This window comes from Pieris brassicae, chromosome 8 (assembly GCF_905147105.1).
Source record: "Pieris brassicae chromosome 8, ilPieBrab1.1, whole genome shotgun sequence".
Lineage (NCBI taxonomy): Eukaryota > Metazoa > Arthropoda > Insecta > Lepidoptera > Pieridae > Pieris > Pieris brassicae.
Window position 1 is genome coordinate 7,571,317 of NC_059672.1, and position 27,740 is coordinate 7,599,056.

The 27,740-nt window shown below is 34.5% G+C and overlaps 3 protein-coding genes and 1 long non-coding RNA gene across 4 annotated transcripts in view; 2 read left to right on the forward strand and 2 right to left on the reverse strand.

The window, feature by feature from the left end:
* Nucleotides 1-3,886, forward strand: part of LOC123713424 (aquaporin-11) — a 28,514-nt gene extending 24,628 nt beyond the window's left edge. Inside the window, exons 5-6 of the mRNA XM_045667083.1 lie at nucleotides 394-532; nucleotides 2,355-3,886. Of these exons, the coding sequence (XP_045523039.1) occupies nucleotides 394-532; nucleotides 2,355-2,578 (363 nt within the window). The 3' untranslated portion in view covers nucleotides 2,579-3,886. The remainder of the gene's footprint in view (nucleotides 1-393; nucleotides 533-2,354) is intronic.
* A 2,104-nt stretch (nucleotides 3,887-5,990) lies between these two features.
* On the forward strand, nucleotides 5,991-7,378 carry LOC123713270. The gene is made up of 2 exons (XR_006754168.1): nucleotides 5,991-6,100; nucleotides 6,947-7,378. It is a non-coding gene; the product is annotated as an uncharacterized LOC123713270 (long non-coding RNA).
* A 2,700-nt stretch (nucleotides 7,379-10,078) lies between these two features.
* On the reverse strand, nucleotides 10,079-16,256 carry LOC123713097 (collagenase-like). Its single transcript, XM_045666597.1, has 5 exons — nucleotides 16,069-16,256; nucleotides 13,970-14,231; nucleotides 11,533-11,622; nucleotides 11,003-11,199; nucleotides 10,079-10,211 (listed from the first exon to the last, which is right to left on the reverse strand). Exons 1-5 carry the CDS (start codon nucleotides 16,246-16,248, stop codon nucleotides 10,110-10,112), a joined length of 831 nt encoding a protein of 276 aa, XP_045522553.1. The 5' UTR covers nucleotides 16,249-16,256; the 3' UTR covers nucleotides 10,079-10,109.
* Nucleotides 16,257-22,746: 6,490 nt separating this feature from the next.
* Nucleotides 22,747-27,554, reverse strand: LOC123713299 (collagenase-like). Its single transcript, XM_045666901.1, has 5 exons — nucleotides 27,375-27,554; nucleotides 25,359-25,620; nucleotides 24,410-24,499; nucleotides 23,858-24,054; nucleotides 22,747-22,848 (listed from the first exon to the last, which is right to left on the reverse strand). Exons 1-5 carry the CDS (start codon nucleotides 27,552-27,554, stop codon nucleotides 22,747-22,749), a joined length of 831 nt encoding a protein of 276 aa, XP_045522857.1.
* Nucleotides 27,555-27,740: the final 186 nt, after the last annotated feature.

The following is a 27,740-nucleotide window of genomic DNA, read 5'->3' on the forward strand; positions in this document are numbered from 1 at the left end:
AAACAATTTGATGATTAAATTCGTAGTTGTAGTAAAAATTACGCATTTTATTTCTTAATGTTTAAACAAAGTTATCGACTTTTTATACAATCATTCTATTAAATAAACTGAGAGAATGTTGTCGAATGTACGGAATTATTGTGTATTATATGACAAGGAATGACAAATCTTATGACATAATTTACTTAACTTCAACTGAAAATATTTGTAAAATTTTGATCCAAAAGATGAAGTCCCTGAAGTCCCTTCAGGGCAATTTCTCGGCAAATCTGTAAAACTGTTCTTTCCCTAAGTTGAGCTCCAGGAATCTTACACTGGGAGACTAATTGCGCTGGTGAAATAACCTCTGTCCTCGTCACTTCCCGACGAAGTTGCTTATTATTTATTACCCAGGTGCCCGTGTTATATGGCGCCTTGGTGGAGGGCATAGCGACATGTCTATGCAGACTGGCTTCAAGGGCCTTGGGGGATCTGAATCCTAGATTTGCCACCGCAATCGACGCTTTTATAGGAACCTCTCTAGTAGTAGCCGGTAAGCATTGCAAAAAGGAAACTTTGATTTTTTTGTGTTTCAATGCATGTTTGAGTTTCGTGGCACCTTCTTTTGTTTTTTTCATATTTATATGAAGAATATTAAGAAAGAAAATAAGTATTTATTCACGTGTTTTATCAACACCGTACTATGGTAGGTTTTTTTATGGAAACGGCCTTTTCTTCGTTACAAAAATTGCACAGCAAAATTGGATAAAAATCCAAATAAATTAAGTATTAACTTAATGACCTCGAAGTTAGACAAATTATTTATTTCAATTTCAACTTGATATAGGTCAAGCAAACGATAACTTCATATTGTTTACAAATATCACTGTTTTTTTAAAATTAAATATTATTTCTTGCTAGTAAATTTCTCCTCTTAGGTCTCAAAAGTCAAAGATTCAGACCACATCATGATATTAATAGATTTACGCTATTTCTATTTTAAAAATGTATTTTCGAAATTGAAAGCAAAGGATGCGTTGTTTTTTTAAACACCTCATAACTAAAATGGTTTAGAAGTGATTTTTTGTGTGTCTATCTAACCAGCTTCGCAGTTAAATGAAAGTTATGACAACCTGACGTTTTTCGCTTAGCAAAGCTTAGCTTGTGTGTTTCAGGGTCTCTGTATAGAAACACGATTTTGACCTACAACTATCAAGATAATCCGAATGCCGACTTCTACTTGTCAATTTCATGCAAAGTTCATTTAGGAAGAGGTACTACATTGTAGTAATATTTTAATATGTGTATTCTAATAATAGAAACGAGAAGCTTCCACCAGCCCTGGCATGTGTCACGCAAGTAATAATGAAATAGTCAAACCCGACTTCAAATACCTGTCAATTGAAAAGGAAAACACGTGTATATGACAAAATTATAGAACCTTTGAAATGGAATATTTATACAAATTCGTGGGCTAACAAGAGTTTTAAGCGAAATTTTAGATTAGAGGCCTTCATAAATCATACCCAAATATAATCCAATTCCAATAATATCAAATAACACAAGTCCCACTAATAAGTTCCTTGAAGCCGGTGTATAGATTTAGAATCACATAATATATGTTGTTTGTTTATTTTCTGAAGTTTGAATACTTTATCATATTTTTCATTGTCCTTATGATGTATAGATGAGATCGCTTGTAAGTGATAATACCTTTGTTGTGCTTATTATTGATGTATGTACTAAGTGTTCAATAAATACATTATTCAAAGATTTTGTATACAAATGGTATAATAATGGGCTGCATTGTATACAATTCTCGTACAGGTAACTTTTATTATATAAAAATTAAACAGCTTTTTTCAATCAATTAGATTATACATTTTGCATAAACTCCCCGAATCATTCGTACTTCGTAATTTTATTAAAAACGATGAATTCCTAAAGGCCCCTATGGTAATAACTCACAAATTTGTTTTATGTTGCGATACATTTTCGCGGAAAACTCGAGTTATTTAATTTGAATACTGTAAAAGCGTAATCTATATTACATTTGGGAAAAAACGTTTTAATATCATTTTTAATAAATACTCTTGACATTTAAAAGCAACGTCGAAGTGTTTGTTCAGTCGGCACGTTGATAGTGATATAACTAAAACCCTGAGGGGTTGGAGTCAGATTTCTGCTCACGTTCATTTGTCATTTATTTATTTCGTTATCCCAAAACTTATATATAAAAACAAACTTCTTATTCTAAGACATGCCATTCCCTCAGTATATTTTTCTTCAAGGTACGTTGTACCGACTAAAGAAAAGGCACTGTCAAGTAAAAACAGAGAAACGATAAGTGGTTTTTAATACAAATTTTCTTTCAGCTTTCGACTATTCCGGCGGCTACTTCAATCCTGTGTTAGCAACGTCACTGAAAGCCGGTTGCCATGGACACTCACTGTCAGAATTCGCCACTGTCTACTGGGCTGGCGCGTGCGCTGGTTCTATTGTCTCTGTTTACCTGTACAAACTTCCAACAATTCAGGAGTATATTCGAGGAACGACCGAGGTCAATGGAGACAGCATTTGGGCTGGAAAAGAAGATTAAAATGTTTTTAAATTGTCAATTATAATTGTTATCTCGTCCCATCCTAATTGTAACACAAGGGCACAGTTATTAAATTTTGTAATATTCTTCAGTTAGTACTGAGCCCAATTTGACTATCTATAAGCGCTAAATTTCAGAACAAGACCATCTTTTAATTTGTCGTCGCTTTGACTCCTTCCACACGGTTCCAAACAGGATACGGTAATGGTAGAAACATTTCCTTTCCATTCAACTAAAGTTGAAGGGCATACACAACTTATATGATAAATGTTTATATTATACTATTTGTATAATTACTGGTCATTGTTATAATTTTATTCTAGTCAGTCCATCGGATAGTTGCTATATGTTATGATGGCGCCTATAATTTATTATTGTGTTAATTTATTTATACATAGCAGTCTCAAGTACAATTAAACTATAATAAGTGCTACGAATTTTGTAAATAAATTTTTAATCAAATTTGAGTTTTTTTCCGTTCAAATGTATAGACTAGGTACGATATATTTCTATTAAGCAAGTGAATTTGGTTGAGATTTGAAAATTTTGACAGAAAATCAGTTGCCTCAATTAACTTAAGAAACTAATAATAGTTTCGTTCAAATCTCCAATTATATCTAATCTGCTTATGATATATTAAGTAAAAAGTTTTGGTGACGTTTAAAATAAAAATCTGTCCATTTTACATGACACTTCCATTATACGAAATGCGTATAATTATATTCAATATATACCTTTTAGGCAGATTTTCTAATATATATACTTTGGTAGTAGAATTTTTAGATACGACTTTGTATTTTGTTTCTTCGCTACTCTGTCACGGCACGGATCGTCCAGTTTTGAATATCATGTTATAGAAAATCAAACAAATCAATTTTTTTATCATAGATATAAAGCTATATTTTAATATTGCATTCATTAATAATTAGTATATACGTTTCTTTCTATATATCTAAGATATATAGATGTTTCCTCACACTGTGTCAGCATATATGCAAATATTAATTGTATGATACCCAGTATTCGAACGCCACAAAGTCAAAAAGTCACTCATTTAACCGTTAAAGCGATATCAGGTAAAAGTCATGATAAAATATTTGACTTGAAGCAACTAAATAAACATGTTCAGAATAATTTCCATAAAACTAAGCTTTTATTTTTTTAGTGAAATGAAAATCCATCCATGATCAAACAGTATTTTTGGTTGTTAGTTCTATCATGGTAATACGGAATGAAATTATTTACTTTTTGATATTCTATCATGGAGATACCTTGATTCCCTATATTTATGTACCAACATACAATCCCCGCCGCGTCTTTATAGAACCATCGACGAACTCATGATGTCTGATGTCAAACCATATTTGAAACCGACTTCCAAATATTTTATAAAAGATCAAAAATACGAAAAATTCGCCAATACTTCTGGTGATTGCGATAGCTTCATCCATTGTCAACAAGTTATTATAGAAAAGAAAGGAGCGACAGTTCTTATAGAAGGATACATGCCAGCTTATCAATTTAAAACCGAAGTTAACGACGAAGCAAGAGTGTTACAATTGAAGGAAGATATCATATTTGTTTACCACGAAATGATTATTAGAAAGAATATTGTCATCGGCCGTGCGCTGAAGAAAGTGTTGTTGCATCATCTGTTCGAAGCAGGTATTTGTCAGAAATCATACAAAGAGGCGGTTGGTATTTTACTGGCGGCGAAAGGCAAATCTGCTGCAAAAAATGTAATGTCTAATAGTTACAGCTGTCAGTCTGGATGCAAAATAACGTTGACGCAGTCAGCTGGCGCGTTTTACATTTGGCTTTTTGGATGTATTTTATCTTGTGTCGCTTTTATTATAGAGATTGTGGTACCGACCACCGAAATATAAAACTGTTAAATTAAATTAAACTAACATGTCTAAACTCCTTTGTCACGACTCACGATACTCTGACCTATATTTTCTGGTACAGAAATATTCGATGAATTAATATCTATTACTGTCTTACTGGAATATAATGTGTAGCTATATATTAAAGTTACCACGTATGTCGCGTTTAATGTCTTTATTAGATTAAAAAGGATTGTAATGTGATAAATAAAATGACACATAATCTGAAAATGTAAAGTTTACGATATCAATATAATCAGAAAACGATATTACGTGTCCATGAGATTCAAATCATTGTAGTTTATTATTTAAGAGTTAAGACTATATTTCATACTTTTCCATTTTTAATAACATCGAATTGCTCATGCTTCATAACTTTACTAATTCATTGAATAAAAGTATTAGTTAAAAATAAAGAAATGCTGAATGTTGTTTCCTTTGACTATTTGTAGAGCGAGATAGAACGTGGAACGTGAAATTAAAACCGAAAGTTTGTTCGCAAGTATTCGGTTAATTAAAACTTTTACCTTTTGAACTTGTGTTGTTAATGTATTTCACTTCGAGTTAGAACCTTTATTGATGTTGAGTTCTAGGGAAAACGGTATTGAAAATGATAATCTCTTGTCTTCGTTTAGAAATAAAATTAGTGTAGATGTACAAACGTAACTTCATCAATATTAAATCGACTACAAAATCATCACAAGCCATTTTTGTATGATTATTTGTTATTTTAAAAGAGTACGGAGAGTTATTTACGCCGGCATTTTCTCTCGGCCTCGACAAGTAGGGATGTCTAATGATTCAAATTGTACATGGAATAAATGATAACTGTATCTTATATTCCTAAATAAACATATATTATTTTATTTGTATTTACTCCAAACTCCAAAAATGCGTTGATATTTCTCTAAAACTACTTAATCAATTTTGATGTAGATTTCTCGATTGGAAATTAATTTTTGGCAAGTAATTTAGCACACGTTCTAGTCTAAATCTCAGCATACTAAAATAGAATGATATATAATAGGAAAAATAGAAATTACATAGTAGTTTAATCTTAATAAACTTGTTTGTATATGTGAGAGAAGAAATAAAGATTATTTATTATTATACAGGCCCATACAAGTTCTATGAAATAGATGCATAGTTTGTTGACATCCATTATTTTACTCCGAAAGATATAACTTTTATACTAACTTATCGTGTTTCCCTTCAGTTCTGAGTCATATTGTAATCAGCCAACCCGTTTATGTTTCGCGAAGAAAGAAATTCAGATCTAGACTTAAGAGAGATTGTTTTCTTCTTTAGTTCTATAAAAAAATATCTATTAAATAATCCTGAACTTCTTGTGTTTTGATATTAAATCAGGGTTGAATCCCATTTTACTAGCTGGTATTCTGGTTTTTTAATATTAAGTTTTTTATCTTAAAAACAAATTCGGAACTAAAATTTGTAAGGAAATAAATTATATATAGAAAATTCAAGAAATGCCTACCTCACGGAAAATTACATTTAGGCTATGAAAGGAAATGAGTTCGCGATAAGGCTTTCGATTTCGTCTGTTCACATTTCAGTTTACGAATGTACGGACGAGGAATTTTCATTTCTATTTTTTACATGAAATTGATGTTTCTTTGTAAGTGATATTGAAGTACATTTTTATAGGAATCGTTTTTAATGATTGAGGCTTTCATACACGAAATCATCGTGTACTAATCGAATCTTGTGAAACTGCTGAGCTGAATTAAAGCGTGCTATTTCGATTAGTGTGTGATAGAGGCTGGGTACATAAATATTAAGACCTTGTTATATGATTGTACCTATTCCGTACCTCTTTAGTGTACATTTTTATTTAAATAAATTTATGAAAAGGGAACCACATTATTGAAGACAAATATCGAGTAAGGTTAGGTTAGGATTAATAAGATAACCTCAACAAATACTCGCCTACCTAACCTAAAAAGTGCCCAAACGGGGAAGCAGGGTTTCAAAACAAGGGATGCTGATCCATCCATTTTGAACTCCCCAAGGCTTTACTACAAAAGCGAAGGGTCCTGTCTTTGATACTTGCTATGTCAAATACTAACAATTGGTGTGTCACGTCTCACGTCGTATCACGTGTCGGGAAGTGGATAAGACTCTGCTGTTGGCACCCTGCCTAGGGCATTCGTTGGTGGCACCTTGGGGTTTTACTGGGTATGCTCAATAACTAGTCCCATATCACCCTCCCGAACACAGCATTCGTGCCGCGGAAGGTATGGGCAAATTTCCCTAAGTAAAAAAAAAGATAAATAACCTAAGTCGTGATCAGTTAACCAGTTGCAAGTTAACCCCAGGTCCCAATTCCCCAATTGAATCACGGTATTAAAGATCAACGGATTGCCAACAAAATATTACGACGCATAGCTGTTTTTACAGTTAGGGAATTTTACAGCGACAAAAAAATAAAATTTTCATTCAAATTTACTAACATTATTTCCAGACACAACTGATGTTATACAATGCGCAGTTCCAATCGACATTGACACAGAGAAACCTGGGCAAACAGTACGCCCAATATTCATGTTTATCCCTTATAAGAAACCGTTATTATCTAGAAAATACCATTTTAACCAACCAAGATATGAGAAGGAAGATATAAATAATAATCAAAAAGTTAAAGCACAGGACAGCCATTACATTGATGATTCAGATGTCCCGTTTATAAGGGCAAAGTCAAGGCATCGCCCGCGCAGTGTGGGGCATGGGGCAGACATATATTTAGGTCGAGCTCAGGTTGCAAAGAACGTTATTGGTCATTTTATGAATGATGATGTAATGGTACCTTAAGAGGTGGCAATATAACAATCGGGAGAAGACCGAGGTTTCAATGGAGAGTAAATTAAAATAGGAGTTTATTAAATACATAAACGAATTAATGTATACTTATTTGTACGGTTACTGGATTATAGGGGTATCTACCCCTAATAAATAATAATTCAAAAGACTATAACCGAAATAATGAGATATTAATTGCTATGAAACGAATGAATGCAATATAACTGCTGAAGAGGATGCCTACGTCTGGCTTTATTCTCGGGGCGTAACTTCTTCGATTGAAGAAATCGCCACGTTTATAAAACTAAGATATAAGACCGAGCAAAATGTGCATCCTTGGCTCGTAAGAGTACTAACTTTTTGCTTTATTTATTTTTTCCCTCACTTTGATGTAATAATAAATGTTTCGTTTCAATTTGTCTGCATCTTATACCTAGACCAGCCATAAGTTCTGTTACAAATGAAAATTAATTTTTTTAAATGAATTAATGTAATAAAATTTAAATTTATACCTACATATTTATAAAAGACTCAGCAAAAAAAAATTTCCAATTAAAATGGCCACCTTTGGCTTCTATACAGGCCTTTAATATGTTTGGCCATGAATCTATGGATTGACGTACTGTTTCCAAGGGAACATTAGCCACTGCTTGCTCCAAAGACCAAACAATGTTCTCTAAAAGTGACCATAATTTTTATGATAGTCTTCTATATCTCTGAAGTCTTGATACACTCGGCCACCCTATTGTGTGTGTGAAGTGTTGTTGTATATGTTGATAGTATGATATACCAATATACGGCTGATACCAAGCTTTTGAAGTGTCTGGAGTATGACCGACGGCCCCATACCCACAGTAAGAGGCGATCACTGCAATTAAATTTTATTGCATTTTCATTTGAAACAGATTTTAGGGCCAGGCTAGTTATAATGATATCTGTTTGCGCTAAATAGGTGTCAGTCAAAGAAACGCATTTTTATTACATGATACAGAACCAGCGCATAGTATTTTACCGAGGGAGGGAAGGATATCGCATCCTGGATATAGCTTCCAGATACCCAGGTCCACACAATATCTTCTTTAGAAAAAATATACAATGTTCATTTAAAATGTATTTAATAATTTTGTTTGAGATATACTCAAACTTTATTAAAAAGTATGTCGAAATGAATAACTGGAAGCCGCCAAGCGGGAACTAAGAGAGCTTGTTAAGTATAAAAACTATTCCTTAAATAGGCAGTTGACACAGGAACGACTCGGACATTACAAAGTTAGGGCAGTAATTAGAAATAGTGGTATCGAGATATGGCATACTGAGTGTTATTATCTAATTTCTCATCAAATTCAAAAAAATAAATGGTGCTACAACCTTTTAAGGACCCAGACCTAAAAAGGTAGCGATAGGTGTAGCGCCAGTTAGACGGGCTGGCGGTTCTATTTGAGGGGATTGGGCTTTGGAGGTGAGGGACTATTTTAAAACTCTGGCATGGTTAATATACAGGTGGGCAAACAGTCGTGGATCAAACGCAGATGGGGTCATCAGCTGCAAAAAGTTGTTCAACAGGGGTCGAGTTTAAACCCCTGCAGAGTTATAATTTATTTTGCGTTTTCATAAGAAAATTGAGTTTTTTCTTAACTCTTTGACTCTTTGACTCTCTGACTTTGACTTATTTCTTATTAAGATTCGAACAAATTTTTTATACTATCTACTAGATTGTTGAAAGACCTTGCTATAGAAATGCTATTTATGGTTGTTTATTGGGTGCATAGAAAATAATAACTTGTTTAATTCGGACCCCACTGAGAAAAAAAATACTCTTCCAAAAAGTGACCCTGTATTACAAGTATTAAATAGGGATTCTGAAAAGTCACATGACATTGATTATTATTATTTAAAATGTAAAAGCTAATCTCAGTCTTAGCTAATTACAAGTAAGAAGAGAAATGCTCAAGTAGAGTAATAACTGCCTAAACTGAGCGTGTCTGATAACAAGAGGTAAGGAGTTCCAAAGCAGGATTTGCCGCGCACCACCACTATGTGGAAGCAGCTGCCAACTGAAATTCCGGCAACGTACTTGCGAGCCTTCTGGCAATGTGAGTTTCCATGGGTTTGCCTCATATCACAAAAAAAGAAGGATACATTGCACAGTAAAACAAATAAATACAATAAATAAATAAAAAAGTGTGATAATAATTTCTGTCCTTTAAACAAAATAGAACCAAAAATGTACAAAACGCTTTAATTTGGGTTCACCGGTAACACTGTGGGCGTAAAGTTTCAACAGAATAAATATTTAAAATATATCAGAATCGCGAGTGTATAGGCCCTTTAACTCAAGTGATTCTGACGAAATTCTCAAGTGATTCTTTTTAAGTTTTGAAACCTTGAGTACTTAAATGTTTAAAAGTATGTAATATACTCCATAATAAATTCTATATACTTCAGACCTGTTCCAAAGACACTGCAATGTCATACTTAAGTATTTATTTGTGTTTGTTATGTTTGAGGAGTTGTTCATGCGTGCGACTCTAATCCCTGAGATCGTAGGTACGCATGTGCATTCGCTCGTATGGTCAAGGAAAACAGCTCTAGGAAACTGATACAGACCACAACAATATCGGCGGTGTATATCTTGACAGAAGGCTGATTGCCTGATTGTTATCGAAATCTACTATATAATAATTTGAGTTATGAAAATAATATAATAAATTCGCGTTTATAACTATTAAAAAGTCTTATTTACTATATATTTGACTGCCTTTCCAGATTATATATAATACATGAGTAAAAAAATACATATGACCAAAACTTTATTTGTAGGTTACACTTTACATGAGTGATCTAATCCATGGAGCGTAGAACGAAACCCTAGCGAATGCTGATGGCTGACCAAGCTCACAATTGCCTGCCCCAAAAGATACAACACCAATCTGAAAATAATTCAATTAAAATATCTCTCTAACAAAATATAAGACATATCACAATTAACACAGCCGCCCATGGACACACGCACTTCATGTTAAACAAGGTAGGCCTCAGAGGTATCCTAAAATTAAAAATATAGGCCGTTTATTTCCAATTGTTATATACACTTATGTTATCCATATTAGTAGTTATTCAAACTTTATTATGATTGGAATTCCTTCCTCCTTCAGCTTTTTCCAAATATCTCTATCCGCTTTTCTTTCTCCATTCGCTTCCTGCTAACGCTTCTACCTTCTCTTCGCTTTTACCCACCATTTTCTTGGGCGCGGTCTTCTACTTCTTTGGAAGCCGTATCTGCGAGTAGGTAAGATACAGTCGCCCAAGACATCTTTAGGTAAAAAAGGAAATTGATCATGTACGCCGTTCTTCCTCTAGTTCTTAATGTTTATCTTCGAATAATTATTGTTCACATATACTTCATATGTAATGGTGCACATAAAAAGGTCAGAATCGGGATCGCTATCGCTATTGGAAGACTCAGAGAAGAGAGGGAAAACAATAGCAGGCTTGGCTTAACATTGGTACTTCCAGCCGGACTAAATGCCACGTGTAAATGTAACTTCAAGAACCCACAGGAGCTTCATAATTCAACGTATACGTTTCCATCAGACTTCTAAGAAGCCTTTAAATTATCTAATTAACACATATTACATTTAATTCTCTTATACAATGCCAATAAATACAAACAAGAAAGATTGTTATTACATACTTTTCAGTGCATATTTAAAAATCTTACCAAGAATCCATTACGGCCGCTTCCAAGGGACAGGGGGCCTCCAGAGTCGCTACTGCAAATATTATCTTTGTTGTCACCACTTCTCGTACAAATGTTAGATTCCAATACATGAGTAGTAAAAATTGTTTGGCACTCCTCGTTAGATATGACTTGCGTTTGCATATGCTTAAGGCTCTGATCAGGAGATAATGACTGACCTGCAATGCAATAGATAAGCTGCTAAGCTTTGATAAATTTCTTAAAAGTAAAATTTTCACTAACGATTAAAAACTCACGTTACATACATCAACTAAAAATCTCAAACAACATCATGTCAATATGTCCTATGCTGATACAGAAAATATTCTTATCGTGCAACATTTTTGTAAAGAACAGTTAGCATATCAAAACGAATTCAATTTCAAAACAATTTCTTTTAAAATAAATATCCCTTATCACTATGTACAATAAATTATTTTCTTTCTTTCTGATAAAGGAAATAGATGCAGACACCTAGACCAAGACAAAAGTACTGGTTTTTATGAACTTACTGATGCCTGTTATTCCGAATCCAGAGATCGAAGCCCAGACACCAGATAGATCACTACGTCCCGTGTAAAGGTTAATAGGCTGGATGATATCTGAAACACATCAATCAGTTTTATTAAAATAATTGGTTCTGCCCGTGTTTAACAGGTCGTTGGAGACGCGTAGTCAACTTACATACACCAACAATTTTATTCTTTCGGAGATATGTACTTGAAACGGTTCTAAAGTCTGTTTCAATTAAATGGATTTTGGTTTTTGAGTTTATGGGATAGAAACAAACAGTCGCGATCGGGGGACATCGTTTCATAATTTCACCGGATATAAGATGGTTGAAACTGTGATTTAAAAATGTACTGAAAAAATATTAATGGACAGCAAAAGATTTTCTGGTAATTTTATAAAATATTTTTGGATGAAATTCGTTGTAAATAAATAAATAACGTTAAGAATATTATAAGTTACGTGTTAGGAATCATTATAATTAAAATTAAATCATTTTAAGTAAAGTTTTATGTAGTTGTATGTTTGTATGTTAAAATAAAACTGTAAAGAGTGTATTATCAATAAAAGTAATATGAAATTAATTATATTATTATAATATGTTTGAATTATTTTTTGAAGTTAAATTTCTTTAGCGAAAAAAAATATCGTCACAGTTTTCGGTTATGCGTCACATTTTACAGTTACGCGTCATTTTTTTCTGGTGCCTACCACGGTTGATTCGAAGAGTAATTTCTCCAGCGGAGTAGAGATAGCATGTCATGACTTACTTCCACCACTAGACATGACGTTTTTCTATTGTACCCTTATTTATTTCTAAAACTCTATAGTAAAGTTATAAATGATATATAGGTGTATTAAAGTAATCAGCCAAATCAATGGGTTTATTTTAATTGTAATTCCAGTGAATTTCTAAAAAAAGTGAGTTAATACATATTTTTTTCTAATACTTTTAATGGGTGTGATTTAAAGTTACTTAAAGTTAACCTCAGTTTTATATTGTATTTTTTTAATGTCTATGATAATAAAAGCCTGTTGTTAAACGTTATCCAATTTAACTTTATTTAACCAATTTCTGTAAAGTTGCATAGAGTAGATCACTTTTCGAAAAATAAGGTCATAAAGAAGTTTCACTTCTTACATGTGTACACTAGTACACGCACACATTATTTATTATTACTATGTTGATTAAGAAAATTCTAAATACTGTATATTAATCGTCAAGATTACTATTAAATTACAGCATAGTACAATTTAAATAATATTACATTTGAAAATCACTGTTTGCATTAACAATATCAGTCTTGTCAGGTGCGTGACACTTGTATATATAAAAATAATTATTAGTAACTTATTTCTTATTGAACACGGTTAGAATTCATGGCCAAGTAATAGTCGCTGTTCACTTTATCAAATTAATTTAGATTTTAAACTAATGTGACTCTGAATAGCCCGAGGATCTTTCAATAAAACGAAGAAGAAAGTGTCGTCACTTGACAATTTAACTGCGAGTTCGAGTTCTCCTTTGTAATATATGGCCAATCGTTCTTGCTATGGCTGTGAAGCTTGGATAATTAAAGAAGATACTTCGACACTCCTCTGCTGATAAGCTACTCGGTCACATATCTGCCTGACTGCGTGCCCAATAGGCTTGGACGTAGGGGGTCAAGGAGTCCTTTATAAAAAGAAAAAAAAAGCTGACCCAAAGTATGCTTAAAAGATTTGTTCAAAACGTTAAATCTTCTGCATTATGAAATACGACCGACAGACTATCTTACAGCACAGCCGAATTAGATACTTAGTTAAATATATGTAATAATTTTTACAATTTTTTTCCACTCGTAAATGTTTGAACCTTTTTTTATATTACGTACTCCATCTTCGGCTTTATCTTAAGTTTAATTGTTTTTTGTTGTATATTATTTATGTTCACTGTAGGATGACGAAATGAATAAATAAATATACTAGCGGCACGACCCACAACGGGCTGTATAATGTCAAGAGTTGGATCTTCTGCTGAATTCTCCTATAATAACTGACCGGCTTTGACATAAATGTCGAAAAAAATGTGTGCGTGTACTAGTGTACACACGTAAGAAGTGAAACTTCTTCATCTAGCCTTATTTTTCGAAAAATGATCTACTATATGCAACTTTACATAAATTGGTTAAATAAAATAAACTTTAACAAAAAGCTATTTTTATCACAGACATGAATACAAATAATACATATATTTCAAATTGCCTTATTACTACTAAAATTATTACCATTAATGGCTTCAAATTAACCGTGGTAGGAACAAGAAAAATAAGGCGCGTAACGGAAAAATGTGACGTGTAACGGAAAACAGTGACGGTCATTTTTTTACAATGCCGATAAAGCAGTTTCACCTCAATAAATATTTTATGAAGTACATAAGCATACCACGCATAAACTTACCGGTAAACGTAACAGGAGGCATGAACATAACCGCGATGTCATTCGCGAGGCCCTTTGTTATGTTCCACTCTGGATGATTAACTGCCTCTGTTGCTTTAACACGTACACCTCCGTAGTATATCGTTCGAGATCCGAGGACCACAGTGATGTTGCGAGCATCGCTGACCATGCAATGTGCAGCGGTCAAGACCCGGGTGCTACTGATCAAGGCAGCCCCACATACTGAGTCGAAGCTAAACCCCAGAGGTATTACAAGTCCGGCCTTAAATAAATTAGATGACGATGTAGATAGTAATGTATATGACTATATATATATATATATATATATATATATATATATATATATATAAAATTCTCGTGTCACAATGTTTGTTCTCATACTCCTCCGAAACAGCTCGACCGATGCTTATGAATTTTTTTATGCATATTCAGTAAGTCTGAGAATCGGCTACTATCTATATTTCATACCCCTAAGTGATAAGGGGTGTCCACCCAAAATTTATTTTTTTATTTTTTATGATTCAGCATACATAAATACATACAACCCTTAATTATCACCCCTATTTTTTATAATAGTAGATAGGTTATTTTTATTGAACTAAAAAAATGTTTCCTGGAAATAATATACATGGCAAAACTTCGTTTGCCGGGTCAGCTAGTCTTAATATATATAAATCTCCTGTCACGATGTTTGTCCGCGATGGACTCCTAAACTACTTAACCGATTTTAAATTAAATTGGTACACCGTGAGCAGTCTGGTCCAACTTAAGAGATAGGATAGCTTAGATCTTTAATTATAGTCACAATTTTATTTTATTGCAAATTATTTGTCTATAATTAATTGTCAGTCACAATTATCTGTTAACTCCAAAAGATTCTAACAGATGTCGATACTTTTCGACTGGATTGAGTAAGTAATCAATAGATGGCACTGCTATGGTAAGCCGACAAACGTGTCATATAAGCTACAATTCAATGTCATGATTACCACGTATTATTGAGGCTAAAGTATAAATTAAATTTATTTTGTAGTAAACGAAATACCGTGAAATTCAATTATTTCTACTTTTTTTTAATTTTTTGGTGTTAGCATAACCACGTGTTACTTAGACCGAAGTGTAAATCAAATTCAAACTATAGTGACGATAATACAGTGAAATTATTCTTTCGTGTCACGGTATTAAGGCTAACTAAAGCCACTTTAAGGAGAAACGAAGTTCGCGGGGGCAGCCAGTATATTATAAATTTTGCAATTAAAGATTTACACAAACACTAATTAAAGATTTAAGCTGGCGTCTGATAGATAGTACCGGTACTCAACGAATAAGTATCGTCATACAGCATGGAAGCGCCAGCATCACACCGTATTACACAGTACACTGCCACAGGCACTAAACTTTTAAATTTGGTTTAAATTTCTAGTTATCAATTTTTAAATATTATTATTAAGAAATTTTAAGAAAATTGTAAATAGTGTATTTGTGTGTTGAAAATGAATATAAATTAAAGTCCATTAAGTATATAACATATAAAATATAACCTTAAATAATTTACTGTTATATTACTACTTAATACTGTTTAAGTAGTAGAAAAGGTACTGCAAACACTAATAAAACGTTGACATTATAAAACAGAACAAAATTGAGGCATACGTGCAATTTTAACAGGACCTGAAAGATGAATAAACCTAACTGTTTTATAGTGGAAGGAACCTCTGTAATTCTTTATAGTTTGTAATAAGTTTTAAACATACATTATATTATTTCATGAGAAAGAATTGAGATTTATGGAAAATATCATTTATTGCAGAATAAGGAGGCTGTGTGTTCTACGCACTAAGCGCTTAAGTGCCTGCCGCCGCCTGGCCCCTAAAAACCTTCTAGCTGGATCGGATTAAGAAGTCCCTAAGGAAGAAAGGAAGAAGGCTCTCTTAAAATGCAAATTTAGAAGAAGACGGTGGTTTGAGTGGGTTAGGCCTTGTTATACAGACAGTCACAGTTAGTTATGATGACTCCATGACTCAACACAACCACAGAGTAGCACGCTTAAACCAAAACTGCTCTTAAGAATGCTAGGTTCTACTATAAGATATTAGTACCATATGAGGATAAGCTCCCAAGGGTGCTTCATGTCCTCCAAAAATCCTTGATCCATCGAAGTCTCTCGCCAGCTCCAATTGTTTCAGCCGAATTGCCAAGGGAATACCAATTTTTTCATGATAATTACTGATTTCCGCAACTGCACACGCTATAACACTTATCAGAATTAATAACTTCATTATTACGATTTTTATGGTAGAATAATATTAACTTTTAATCGATTACCTTTTATACGTATACGAGTAGATATCTTATCAGTTGAATGCGTGTTGACAAAAATTCTGATTGTCGACACTATCAATTAATTGGTGTTTCCGTAATTTATTTTTTATTTTATTCCTTTTTTTTGCACGTTGCACTCTGTTGACTAATTTGAAAGGTTTCTTAGAGGTTTGAGCATAAATACGGTCATATTGTTAGTTAAAATGTTGCTCAATTATAAAAATATTCTCATCAATAACATTTTTTTTTCTGTGACCTCCCTTTGCGTACCGCTTCAGTAGTTAATTCGGTTTTACCATCCCATTCTTTTTAAATGATTACTAAGAAATTAACGACCCTTTTAGGCTACAAGTCCTAAGTCATCTTTTTCAAATATGCGACATAATTCTAGTGTTATCTTCATCTTCCGAGATAAAATCTTTTGCTTTCGGACAGCCATTATTAACGGCCAGCTCTTGAGGTATCTAGAGGGCAGCCAGCTGATTAGCGATTCTCAGTACGGCTTTCGTCTTGGTCGCTCAGCTGGTGCCCTCCTTGTATACCTTACACATAGGTGGACAGAGGCAATTGAGTCCAAGGGGGAGGCGCTGGCGGTAAGTTTGGACATAGCGAAAGCCTTCGATCGGGTGTGGCATAGAGCACTGCTCTCGAAGCTTCCAGCCTATGGGCTCCCCGAGAAATTATGCAACTGGATTTCCAGCTTTCTCGCTGATCGGAGCATTAAGGTCGTCATCAACGGAGCTGCTGCCCGTCAATGCTGGTGTCCCACAAGGCTGTGTCCTATCCCCGACCCTGTTTATTCTGCATATTAATGATATGTTGCAACTTAGCAACCTTCATTGATATGCGGACGACAGCACTGGGGATACTTTTTACACGGGCCGGGCAGGTATTTCTCGGGCTGTTGTTGATGAGTGCCGGAACAAACTTGTGTCTGAAGTCGAAACTCTTTTACGTGGAGTCTCGGACTGGGGTAGACTAAATCTAGTCCAATTTAACCCCAAGAAGACACAAGTATGCGAGTTTTCCGCTAAAAAAACTCCCTTTGTCGCTACTCCCCTCTTTGAAGGCACTCTCCTTAAAGCCTCAGCTAACATCGGAATATTGGGCGTTGACATATCGAATAACGTCCAGTTTCGCGGTCATTTGGAAGGGAAGGCTGAATTAGCCTCCAAAAAGCTTGGTGTGCTCAGCAAGGCGAGACGGTACTTCACTCCGGGCCACCGCTTGCAACTCTATAAAGCGCAAATTCGGCCCCACATGGAATACTGTTCTCACCTCTGGGCGGGAGCTCCCCAGTACCAGCTCCTTCCACTAGACCGTATTCAACGAAGAGCGGTTCGAATCGTCGACGACCAATCACTTTCCGTGCGGCTTGATCCCTTGGCGTTGCGTAGAGATGTTGGGTCCCTCTGCATCTTCTACCGCATTTACCATGGGGAGTGTTCAGAAGAGTTGTTCGGTCTAATACCCGCAGCTGAGTTTCATTATCGGACGTCACGGCAAAATACAAAATACCATCCGTATCACCTCGACGTCCGTCGTTCCACAACTGAGCGTTTTCTAAGGCAGTTTTTGCCGCGCACCACCACTATGTGGAACCAGCTGCCCAGTGAAGTATTTCCGAACCAATTCGACTTAGGGTCCTTCAAGAAAAGAGCGTACCAATTCTTGAAAGGCCGGCAACGCACTTGCGAGCCTTCTGGAAATGTGAGTGTCCATGGGCGGCGGTATCGCTTCACATCAGGTGAGCCTCTTGCCCGTTTGCCTGCTATTACATAAAAAAATAAAAAGGATTTCTTCGATTTCGAATTCTTTCCCTTACTGCTTTGACCACCTTTTTCGTATGAACACTACGTGGACGGCCAGTTTTTTTTTTTGTCACACAGAGGAGGTCTCATTATACCTATTAATAGCCCAGTACATAAACATTTTACTAATTCCAAGCGTATGGAGAGTGTTAAAAATTGCATTTGGATACCTGCTTTGTATAATGAAATCACAGCGATTCGTTTCGATTTATCACCACACTCAATTTTAATATCGCAAAATATTGTACAATGTATTGGCGCCAAAATTAGAAAACCCAATGAACATGACAGATTCCAAATTCAAACATATTTTTTTATTTTTCAATTTTAACAGTATTTATGGCCAGACTAAGTATATAATCCTATTTCAGTGTGAAAATATTTTTTTCTCGGAAACATGAGTTCGTACCGAGATATCTAAATCAAAATTGATTAAGTAGTTTGTAGATAGTGTCAGGCACCTGTTACACGTAAAGTATTTGCTGTGATTCGTCAGTTCAGTATTTGTTCATACATGTCTGCTTTTAAAGACGGATTAATACACCAGACACACGTTCAATATTTGTTACGTTAGTAATAATCCGGATTTGTGCTGACAATACGTTAAAATGGTCACAGAGCTAAAAATTAAGGTGTGTGTGGCGCATTTTAGTAATTGTCAAAAAACTGGTACAAAGAGAAAGGTATACCTATTTAAATTTAATGGCCGAAATTAAACTACATGACGAAATGGATGATTACATCTAACAATGGTAACACCAATTTTAACAAAGCAGGATACAGTGATGAGAAAAGCTATTACCCCAAGAAAAAATTAGCAAAAACTATGCATTACTTATCAACAGTAAGGGACTTTAATACTGACGCGAGATTAAAGGTATTTATCACTTTCTGAAGGATGGTCAATACGGAATCAAGAAATCTAGAAATATTTTATTACATATTGATATTCATCAGTACGCTAGTCACACGTTCAATAAATACCATGATATATGAGTATTTATTGGTGAAACACAGTAAATACTTTACGTCTAACAGGCGTCTTATGTTCAACATGTGTCTAATGTTTTACATGTAAATAATGTTGTGATTTTTTGTACTCGATGTAATATTGTTGAAATTATGTTCTTACAGCTAAAGCATACACTAATTGAATGTCTAAACAAACACAAAAGACGATAGTTCTTTTTACATAACGTTATTCCTTGAACACAACATTAATAAAGGCTCTAGCTCGAAGTGAAATGCATTAACTACACAAGTCCAAAAGGTGAAAATTTTAATTAACCGAATACTTGCAAACAAACTTAGAGTTTTAATTTCACGTTCCACGTTCTATCTCGCTCTACAAATAGTCAAAGGAAACAGCTATTCATTGATTAAAGTATTAGTTAAATTTTGAAGCATGAACAATGCGATATTATTAAGAATAAAGAATGAAATATTACTCTTTACTCTTAACTAATACACTCCAAGGTTTTGAATCTCGTGGACTCGTAATATCGTTTTATTATTATTTATTCACAGTCGTTGCGTTAAAAAAACACAAATAACATAATCCAAAAAATATATAAGGAAGGCAACGGGCTGGCATATCTCTAATAGGAATATATATATATATTATATACAGTATAGATATATTATATACTAGCTGCCCCCGCGAACTTTGTTTCTCCTTAATGTGGTTTTAATTAGCCTTAATACCGTGACACGAAATAATAATATCACTGTATTATCGTCACTATAATTTGAATTTGATTTACACTTCGATCCAAATAACACGTGGTTGCAATAACACATTGAAGATTACGGTATTTCGTTTACTATAAAATAAATTTAATTTATACTTTAGCCTCAATAACACGTGGTGATCATGATATTGAATTGTAGCTTATATGACACGTTTGTCGGCTTACCATAGCAGTGCCATCTATTGATTACTTACTCAATCCAGTCGAAAAGTATCGACATCTGTTAGAATCTTTTGGAGTTAACAGATAATTGTGACTGTCAATTAATTATAGATAGAAATAATTTGCAATAAAATAAATTTGCGACTATAATTAAAGATCTAAGCTATCCTATCTCTGAAGTTGGACCAGACTGCTCACGGTGTGCAAATTTAATTTAAAATCGGTTAAGTAGTTTGGAGTCCATTGCGGACAAACATCGTGATAGGAGATTTATTTTATTTTATTAAGAAGATTAATCGTATAATTAAGAAAAAGAAAAGATAGTTCAGAGTATCGTGACAGTGGAGTTTAGACTTGTTAGTCTAATTTTATTTAACAGTTTTATTTTTACCGACAACAATCTCTACAATAAAAGCGACACAAGACAAAATACATCCAAAAAGCCAAATGTAAAACGCGCCAGCTGACTGCGTCAACGTTATCTTGCATCCAGACTGACAGCTGTAACTATTAGACATTACATTTTTTGCAGCAGATTTGCCTTTCGCAACAATAATACCTCATCATCATCATACCTCTTCGTATGATTTCTGACAAATGCCCTACTAGTATTATTACTATATCACCATTTTCCACAGTATTATTGTACCAAATGTATTCGTTAATCATTGTATTACGTACTCCACTAATATGTACTTCTGTTACTAATGCTTTGAACAAATCATTATTAGGTTTCGTTTTTCCATGATCGTTTATTAAAATCGTGGGTTTATAATTTAAATCTGTTTTAGCTATTGCCACAACACATTTTGATACAAGCACATTGAGGTTACTTCCTCTGTTTTTGTGAATTTATTCGTGAGTTTTTAAGTAAGAGGTACATAAATAAAGGTACCGTCTCCATGATAGAATATCAAAAAGTAAATAATTTTATTCTGTATTACTATGATAGAACTAACAACCAAGTAGACTGTTTGATCACGGATGGATTTGAAACATTTCACTAAAAAAATACAGGCTTAGTTTTATGGAAAATATTCTGAACATGTTTGTTTAGTTGAAATGTTTTCAAGTCAAATATTTTATCATGACTTTTATTTACCTGATAGCGCTTTAACGGTTAAATGACTGACTTTTTGACATTGTGGCGTTCGAATCATGGGTATTATTATATAATGAATATTAACATATGCTGATACATTGTGACGAAACCGTTATATCTATGACCTAAAAATGTCTCGTCCAAAGAATGATCAATTTCTGATAGAGAATGAAACTTTTATACTGATTAGTAATGAATGCATTTTTCCAATATATCTAAGAAACAAAATCTTATTTCATAGATATTTTTCTATTACACGATATTCATAACTAGAAGATCCGTTGGCTGTGACAGAGTAGCGAAGAAACAAAATGCAAAGTCGTATCTAAAAATTCTTAGCTTAAACTTTCACATATGTATAATAGAAAATCTGCCTAAAAGGTAAATGTTCAATATACTATAATATCATATATTATACGCATTGCGTTTAATGGAAGTGTCTTGTGTCAGAAACAAACGAAAAAAATATCAATGGCGCTATAACCATTTTAGGTCTGGTCCTCAGATTTCTGTATCTGTTTCATGATCATTTGTTAATCGAATAGGCAGGTAGGTGATAGCCTTCTGTGCCTGACGGCGCCGTCGATTTTTTGGGTCTAAGTGAAGCCAGTTTCCTCATGATGTTTTCCTTCACCGTTCGAGCAAATGTTAAAAGCGCACATAGAAAGAAAATCCATTGGTGCACACCCGGGGATCGAACCTACGACCTCAGGGATGAGAGTCGCACGCTGAAGCCATTAGGCCAACACTGCTGAAACAAACAAAAGGTGTCAAAATTATTCCCTGTATTTATTAGCATTGTATCGTCGATTCGACCTAACGGAAATGACGTATTGAAATCAAGTTTCGATTTCTAATAATGATTCTTTACAAGTATTTTAATTTTTTTTATAAAACGGGCAGCAGGCTCACCTGATGTTAAGTGATACCGCCGCCCATAGACACTCGCGATGCGTTTGCGCAATGCGATTCACCTAATGCATAGGGCTCGCTAGTGCGTTGCCGGCCTTTTCATATAGTTACGCTCGATTCTTGAAGGCCCTAAGTCAAATCGGTTCGGAAATACTTTAGTGGGCAGCTGGTTGCTATGTGCACGAAAAGCACTATACGGTCCTAAAAGAGCCAGAGAGTACCAATTCTTGAAATTCCGGCAACGTACTTGCGAGCCTTCAGGCAATGTGAGTTTCCATGGGTTTGCCTCCTATTACAAAAAAAACCTTGAGTATTTAAATCCTTAAAAGTATGTAATGTAGTCTATAATGAATTCTATATACTTCAGACCTGTTCCAAAGATATAAGTACCACACTGCATTGTCATACTTAAGTATTTTTTTGTGTTTGTTATGTTTGAGGAGTTGTTCATGCGTGCGACTTTAATCCCTGAGATCATAGGTACGCATATGCATCTCGTATTCGCTAGTACCGTGAAGGAAAACAACGTTAGGAAACTGATATAGTCTATAGACCACAACAATGTCCGCGGTGTATGTCAGGCACAAAAGGCTGTTTGCCTTAATAAATATTAAAAAGTCTTATTTACTATGTATTTGCCTGTCTTTCCAGATTATATAATATAATACATGAGGTAAAAAAACACATATGACCAAAATTTTATTTGTAAGTTACACTTTACATGAGTGATCTAATCCATGGAGCGTAGAACGAAACTCTAGCGTATGCTGCTGGCTGACCAATCTCACAATTGCTTGCCCCAAAAGATACAACTCCAATCTGAAAATAATTCAATTAAAATATCTCTCTAACAAAATATAGGACATATCACAATTAACACAGCCGCCCATGGACACACACACTTCATGTTAAATGAGGTAGGCCTCAGAGGCATCCTAAAATTAAAAATATAGGCCGTTTATTTCCAATTTTATATAAAAATATACAGTTTAAATTTGTTATATACACTTATTTTATCTTTATTACTAGTTATTCTAACTTCCTTTAGATTATGATCGGAATCGCTTCTCGGGTCCGTACCTTCCCCAGCTTTTTCCAAATATCTCAATCCGCTTTTCTTTCTCCATTCGCTTCCAGTTAACGCTTCTAAATCTTTCTTCTCTTTTACCCACCATTTTCTTGGGCGCGCTCTTCTCCTTCTTCCCCTTGGTGCTTCCTATACCCTGCTATTACTACTTTTGCCTTCTTCTCTTCTTCTTTAAGGGCATCATAACTTTTGTTTTGCGTCTTATAATTTTGCCTTTTGTATTCTTTTTTTAGTAGGCTTCTATCCGTTGCTTTCTGGCATGGTACTGGTCAAGTTTTTATTTTTAAATATATAGATAAACAATAGTATATCTACGTTTGGAAGCCGTATCTGCGAGTAGGTAAGATATAGGTGCCCAAGACAACACATGTAAGCCGTTCTTCCTCTAGTTCTTAATGTTTATCTTCGAATAATTATTGTTCACCGAAGTATATGTAATGGTGCATATAAAAAGGTCAGAATCGGTATCGCTATTTGAAGACTCAGAGAAGAGAGGGAATACAATAGCAGGCTTGGCTTAACATTGTTCCTTCCAGCCGGACTAGATACCACGTGTAAATGTACCTTCAAGAACCCGAAGCAGCTTCATAATTCAACGTGTACGTTACGTTCAGACTTCTAAGAAGCCTTTAAATAATCTAATTAACACATATTACATTTAATTCTCTTATACAATGCCAATAAATACAAACAAGAAAGATTGTTATTGCATACTTTTCGGTGCATATTTAAAAATCTTACCAAGAATCCATTACGGCCGCTTCCAAGGGACAGGGGGCCTCCAGAGTCGCTACTGCAGATATTATCTTTGTTGTCACCACTTCTCGTACAAATGTTAGATTCCAATACATGAGTAGTAAAAATTGTTTGGCACTCCTCGTTAGATATGACTTGCGTTTGCATATGCTTAAGGCTCTGATCAGGAGATAATGACTGACCTGCAATGCAATAGATAAGCTGCTAAGCTTTGATAAATTTCTTAAAAGTAAAATTTTCACTAACGATTCAAAACTCAGGTTACATACATCAACTAAAAATCTCAAACAACATCTTGTCAATCTATCCTATGCTGATACAGAAAATATTCTTATCGTGCAACATTGTCAAAAACAGTTAGCATATCAAAACGAAGAGGCTAGCTGCCCCCGACACACGGAATCCTAGTGTAGGGCTACTGCAATTTTTTTTAAAATAAATATCCCTTTCACTATGTACAATAAACTATTTTCTTTCTTTCTGATAAAGGTGCAGACATCTAGACCAAGACAAAAGTACTGGTTTTTATGAACTTACTGGAGCCTGTTATTCCGAATCCAGAGATCGAAGCCCAGACACCAGATAGATCACTACTTCCCGTGTAAAGGTTAATGGGCTGGATGATATCTGAAACACATCAATAAGTTTAATTAAAATAATTGGTTCTGCCGGCGTTCAACAGAAGACGCGTAGTCAACTTACATACACCAACAATTTTATTCTTTCAGGGATATGTACTTGAAACGGTAAGTCTAAATGGATTTTGGTTTTTGAGTTTATGGGATAGAAACAAACAGACGCGATCGGGGGACATCGTTTCATAATTTCACCGGATATAAGACGGTTGATACTGTGATTTAAAAATGTACTTAAAAATATTCAAGAGACTGACGGCCAACCTCCAGTAATGGAGGGGCACTAAAATAACGAGAAGAAGACTCTCGATAGCGATTACGACTTCGAAGTATTGTTTTTACCGCAATCTTCAGGATATGACATCAGAGCAACGGATTGAGGACATCGAAACGCTACTAAAAATCGTCTACGTCTACGTATAACCAGACTTGTAAACGTGCCTAGTTTCACATTCCACACATCAACACGAACTATGATATGATACAACTCAGTTTTATCGCGCAGCGCGGATTAACTAGGACCAGTTGTTTAAGCTGACGCTTATAATTAGGTACTTAGTCAAATATATTTAAATTTAAATTTAATTTTTCCTTCCGTAAATGTTTGAACCTGTTTGTATATTATGTAATTCATCTTTGGCTTTATCTTAAGTATGACTTTTTTGTTTTATATTATTTATGTTAGCTGTATGATGACGAAATGAACAAATAAATATATGCTTGTGCCGCCACGCCCCACACAACGGGATGTATAATGTCAGCGTCGGATTTCGGAATTCTCCTATAATAGCTGACCGGCTTTGACATAAATGTAGAATTTATGAACTACAGCACACAACGCATAAACTTACCGGTAAACGTAACAGGAGGTATGAACATAACCGCGATGTCATTCGCCACGCTTTTTGACATGTCCCATCCTGGATGATTAACTGCCTCTGTTGCTTTAACACGTACACCTCCGTAGTATATCGTTCGAGATCCAAGGACCACAGTGATGTTGCGAGCATCGCTGATCATGCAATGTGCAGCGGTCAAAACCCGGGTGCTACTGATTAAGGCTGCCCCACATACTGTGTCGTAGTAATAGCCCGTAGGTATTACAAGTCCGGCCTTAAATAAATAAGATGACGATGTAGATTAATATATTATACATTAACGCAGACACTAATTAAAGATTTAAGTTGGCACCTGGTAGATAGTACGGGTGACACCAGAGCTGGTGCTTCCTTGCTAAACGAATAAGTATCGAAATACAGCGAGGAAGCACCAGCATTCCAGGTACACTGCCACAGGGACTAAACTTTTTAAATTTGGTTTAATTTTCTAGTTATCAATTTTTAATTATTATTTTTAAGAAAAAGAAAATTTACTGTATATTTCTGTGTTGGAAATGAATATGATTTAAAGTCCATGGAATATATAACATATACAATATATATACCTTAAACGATTTACATATTGTTTAAGTAGTAGAAAAGGTACAGCAAACACTAATATTACGTTGACATTATAAAACAGAACAAAAATGAGGCATACGTGGAATTTTTAACACTACCTGAAGGCTGTTAAACAAACCTGACTTATTTTAACTGTTTTATCGTGGAAGACCCCTGCAATTCTATTCTATTCTAAGGGAAAAATTATATAAATATATATTAGGTTAGGGAAAAAGTATTTTCTCATTATATTATGTATGAACTTGTAATAAAATCTCTTTTGCTATACTATTTGTATCTGGCTGGTTTTGGTATCATTCAAAGTTTTAATTTTAAAGAAGATAATTCCAAATTCAAATTAGGAAAATGTGTGTTTTTTTTTTCTCGTAGTGTCAAGATGAGTGATTCTAACTCGATACATTTTAAAACTTAACTACAAAAAGGTATAAATGTAACGCAAACTGCGAAGAAAATTTGAGATGTTAATGGACCTAGTGCCAGTGTCTGTGAGAGTAGAACGAGGTGATGTTGTGTGTGTGGTGGATTTGGAAGGGCTTTATTCATTATGAGTTGTTACCACCAGGCAGGACCATCAATTCTGAACCGTACTGCGAACAACTGATGAAGCAGAAGAAGATTAAAGCAAGAAGTTGAGAGAAAGCGGCCGGAATTAATCAACAGAAGGGGTGGTCTTTCATCATGATAATGCTAGACCTCACACATCTTTAGCCACTCAGCAAAAATTAAAAGAGCTTGGCTGGGAGGTGTTAATGCCTCCGCGGTATAGTCCTGACCTTCAGATTTCCACCTGATTCGGTTACTTCAGCATTCTTTAGGCAGTGTCAGATGAAGGTGAACATCACGAGAGGACTGCCAAAACTAATTATCGCGGGATTTTGATCACAAGCCCCAAAATTTCTATAGCAATGGAATCATATCATATAAGATGCCAAAAGTTATCAAACAAAATAGTACCTAGATACTTTGGTTAAATGTAAATAAACTATTTAAAAAAATGTTGTTAATTTTCTACAAAAAATGCGGAGAGAGTTTTTCCCAACCTTAACCCAATAAATTTTACTATATTAATTAAAGAGAAAGAAAAATGCAGATTTATGGAAAATATCATCCATTGCAGAATAAGCAAGGTACGCACTAAACGCTTAAGTGCCTGCTCGCCTCCTGGTCTATAAAAACTTCTAGGTGGATCGGATTGAGAGGTCTAATTCTCTTACGAAGAATGGAAGAAAGCTCTCTAAGAAAGCATTTTAGAAAAAGATTGCGGTGGTTTCACTGGATTAGGCCTTGCTATACAACTGACAGTCTCAGTTAGTGATGATTTCCAAGACTCAACACAACCTCAGGGTAGCATGCTTAAGCCAAAACCGCTCTTAAGAATGCTAGGGATCTACTATGAGATGTCAGTACCATATGAGGATAAGCTCCCAACGGAGCTTCATGTCCTCCAAAAATCCTTGATCCATCGAAGTCTCTCGCCAGCTCCAATTGCTTCAGCCGAATTGCCAAGGGAATACCAATTTTTTCATGATAATCACTAATTTCCGCAACTGCAAACGCTATAACACTTATCAGAATTAATAACTTCATTATTACGATTTTATGGTAGAATAATATTAACTTTTAATCGATTGCCTTTTATACGTATACGAGTAGATATCTTATCAGTTAAATGCGTGTTCCCAAAAATTCTATTGTCGTCACTATCAATTAATTAGTGTTTCCGTAATTGATTTTATTCTCTTCTTCTATAGTAATCTCTTCTCTTTTTTATAA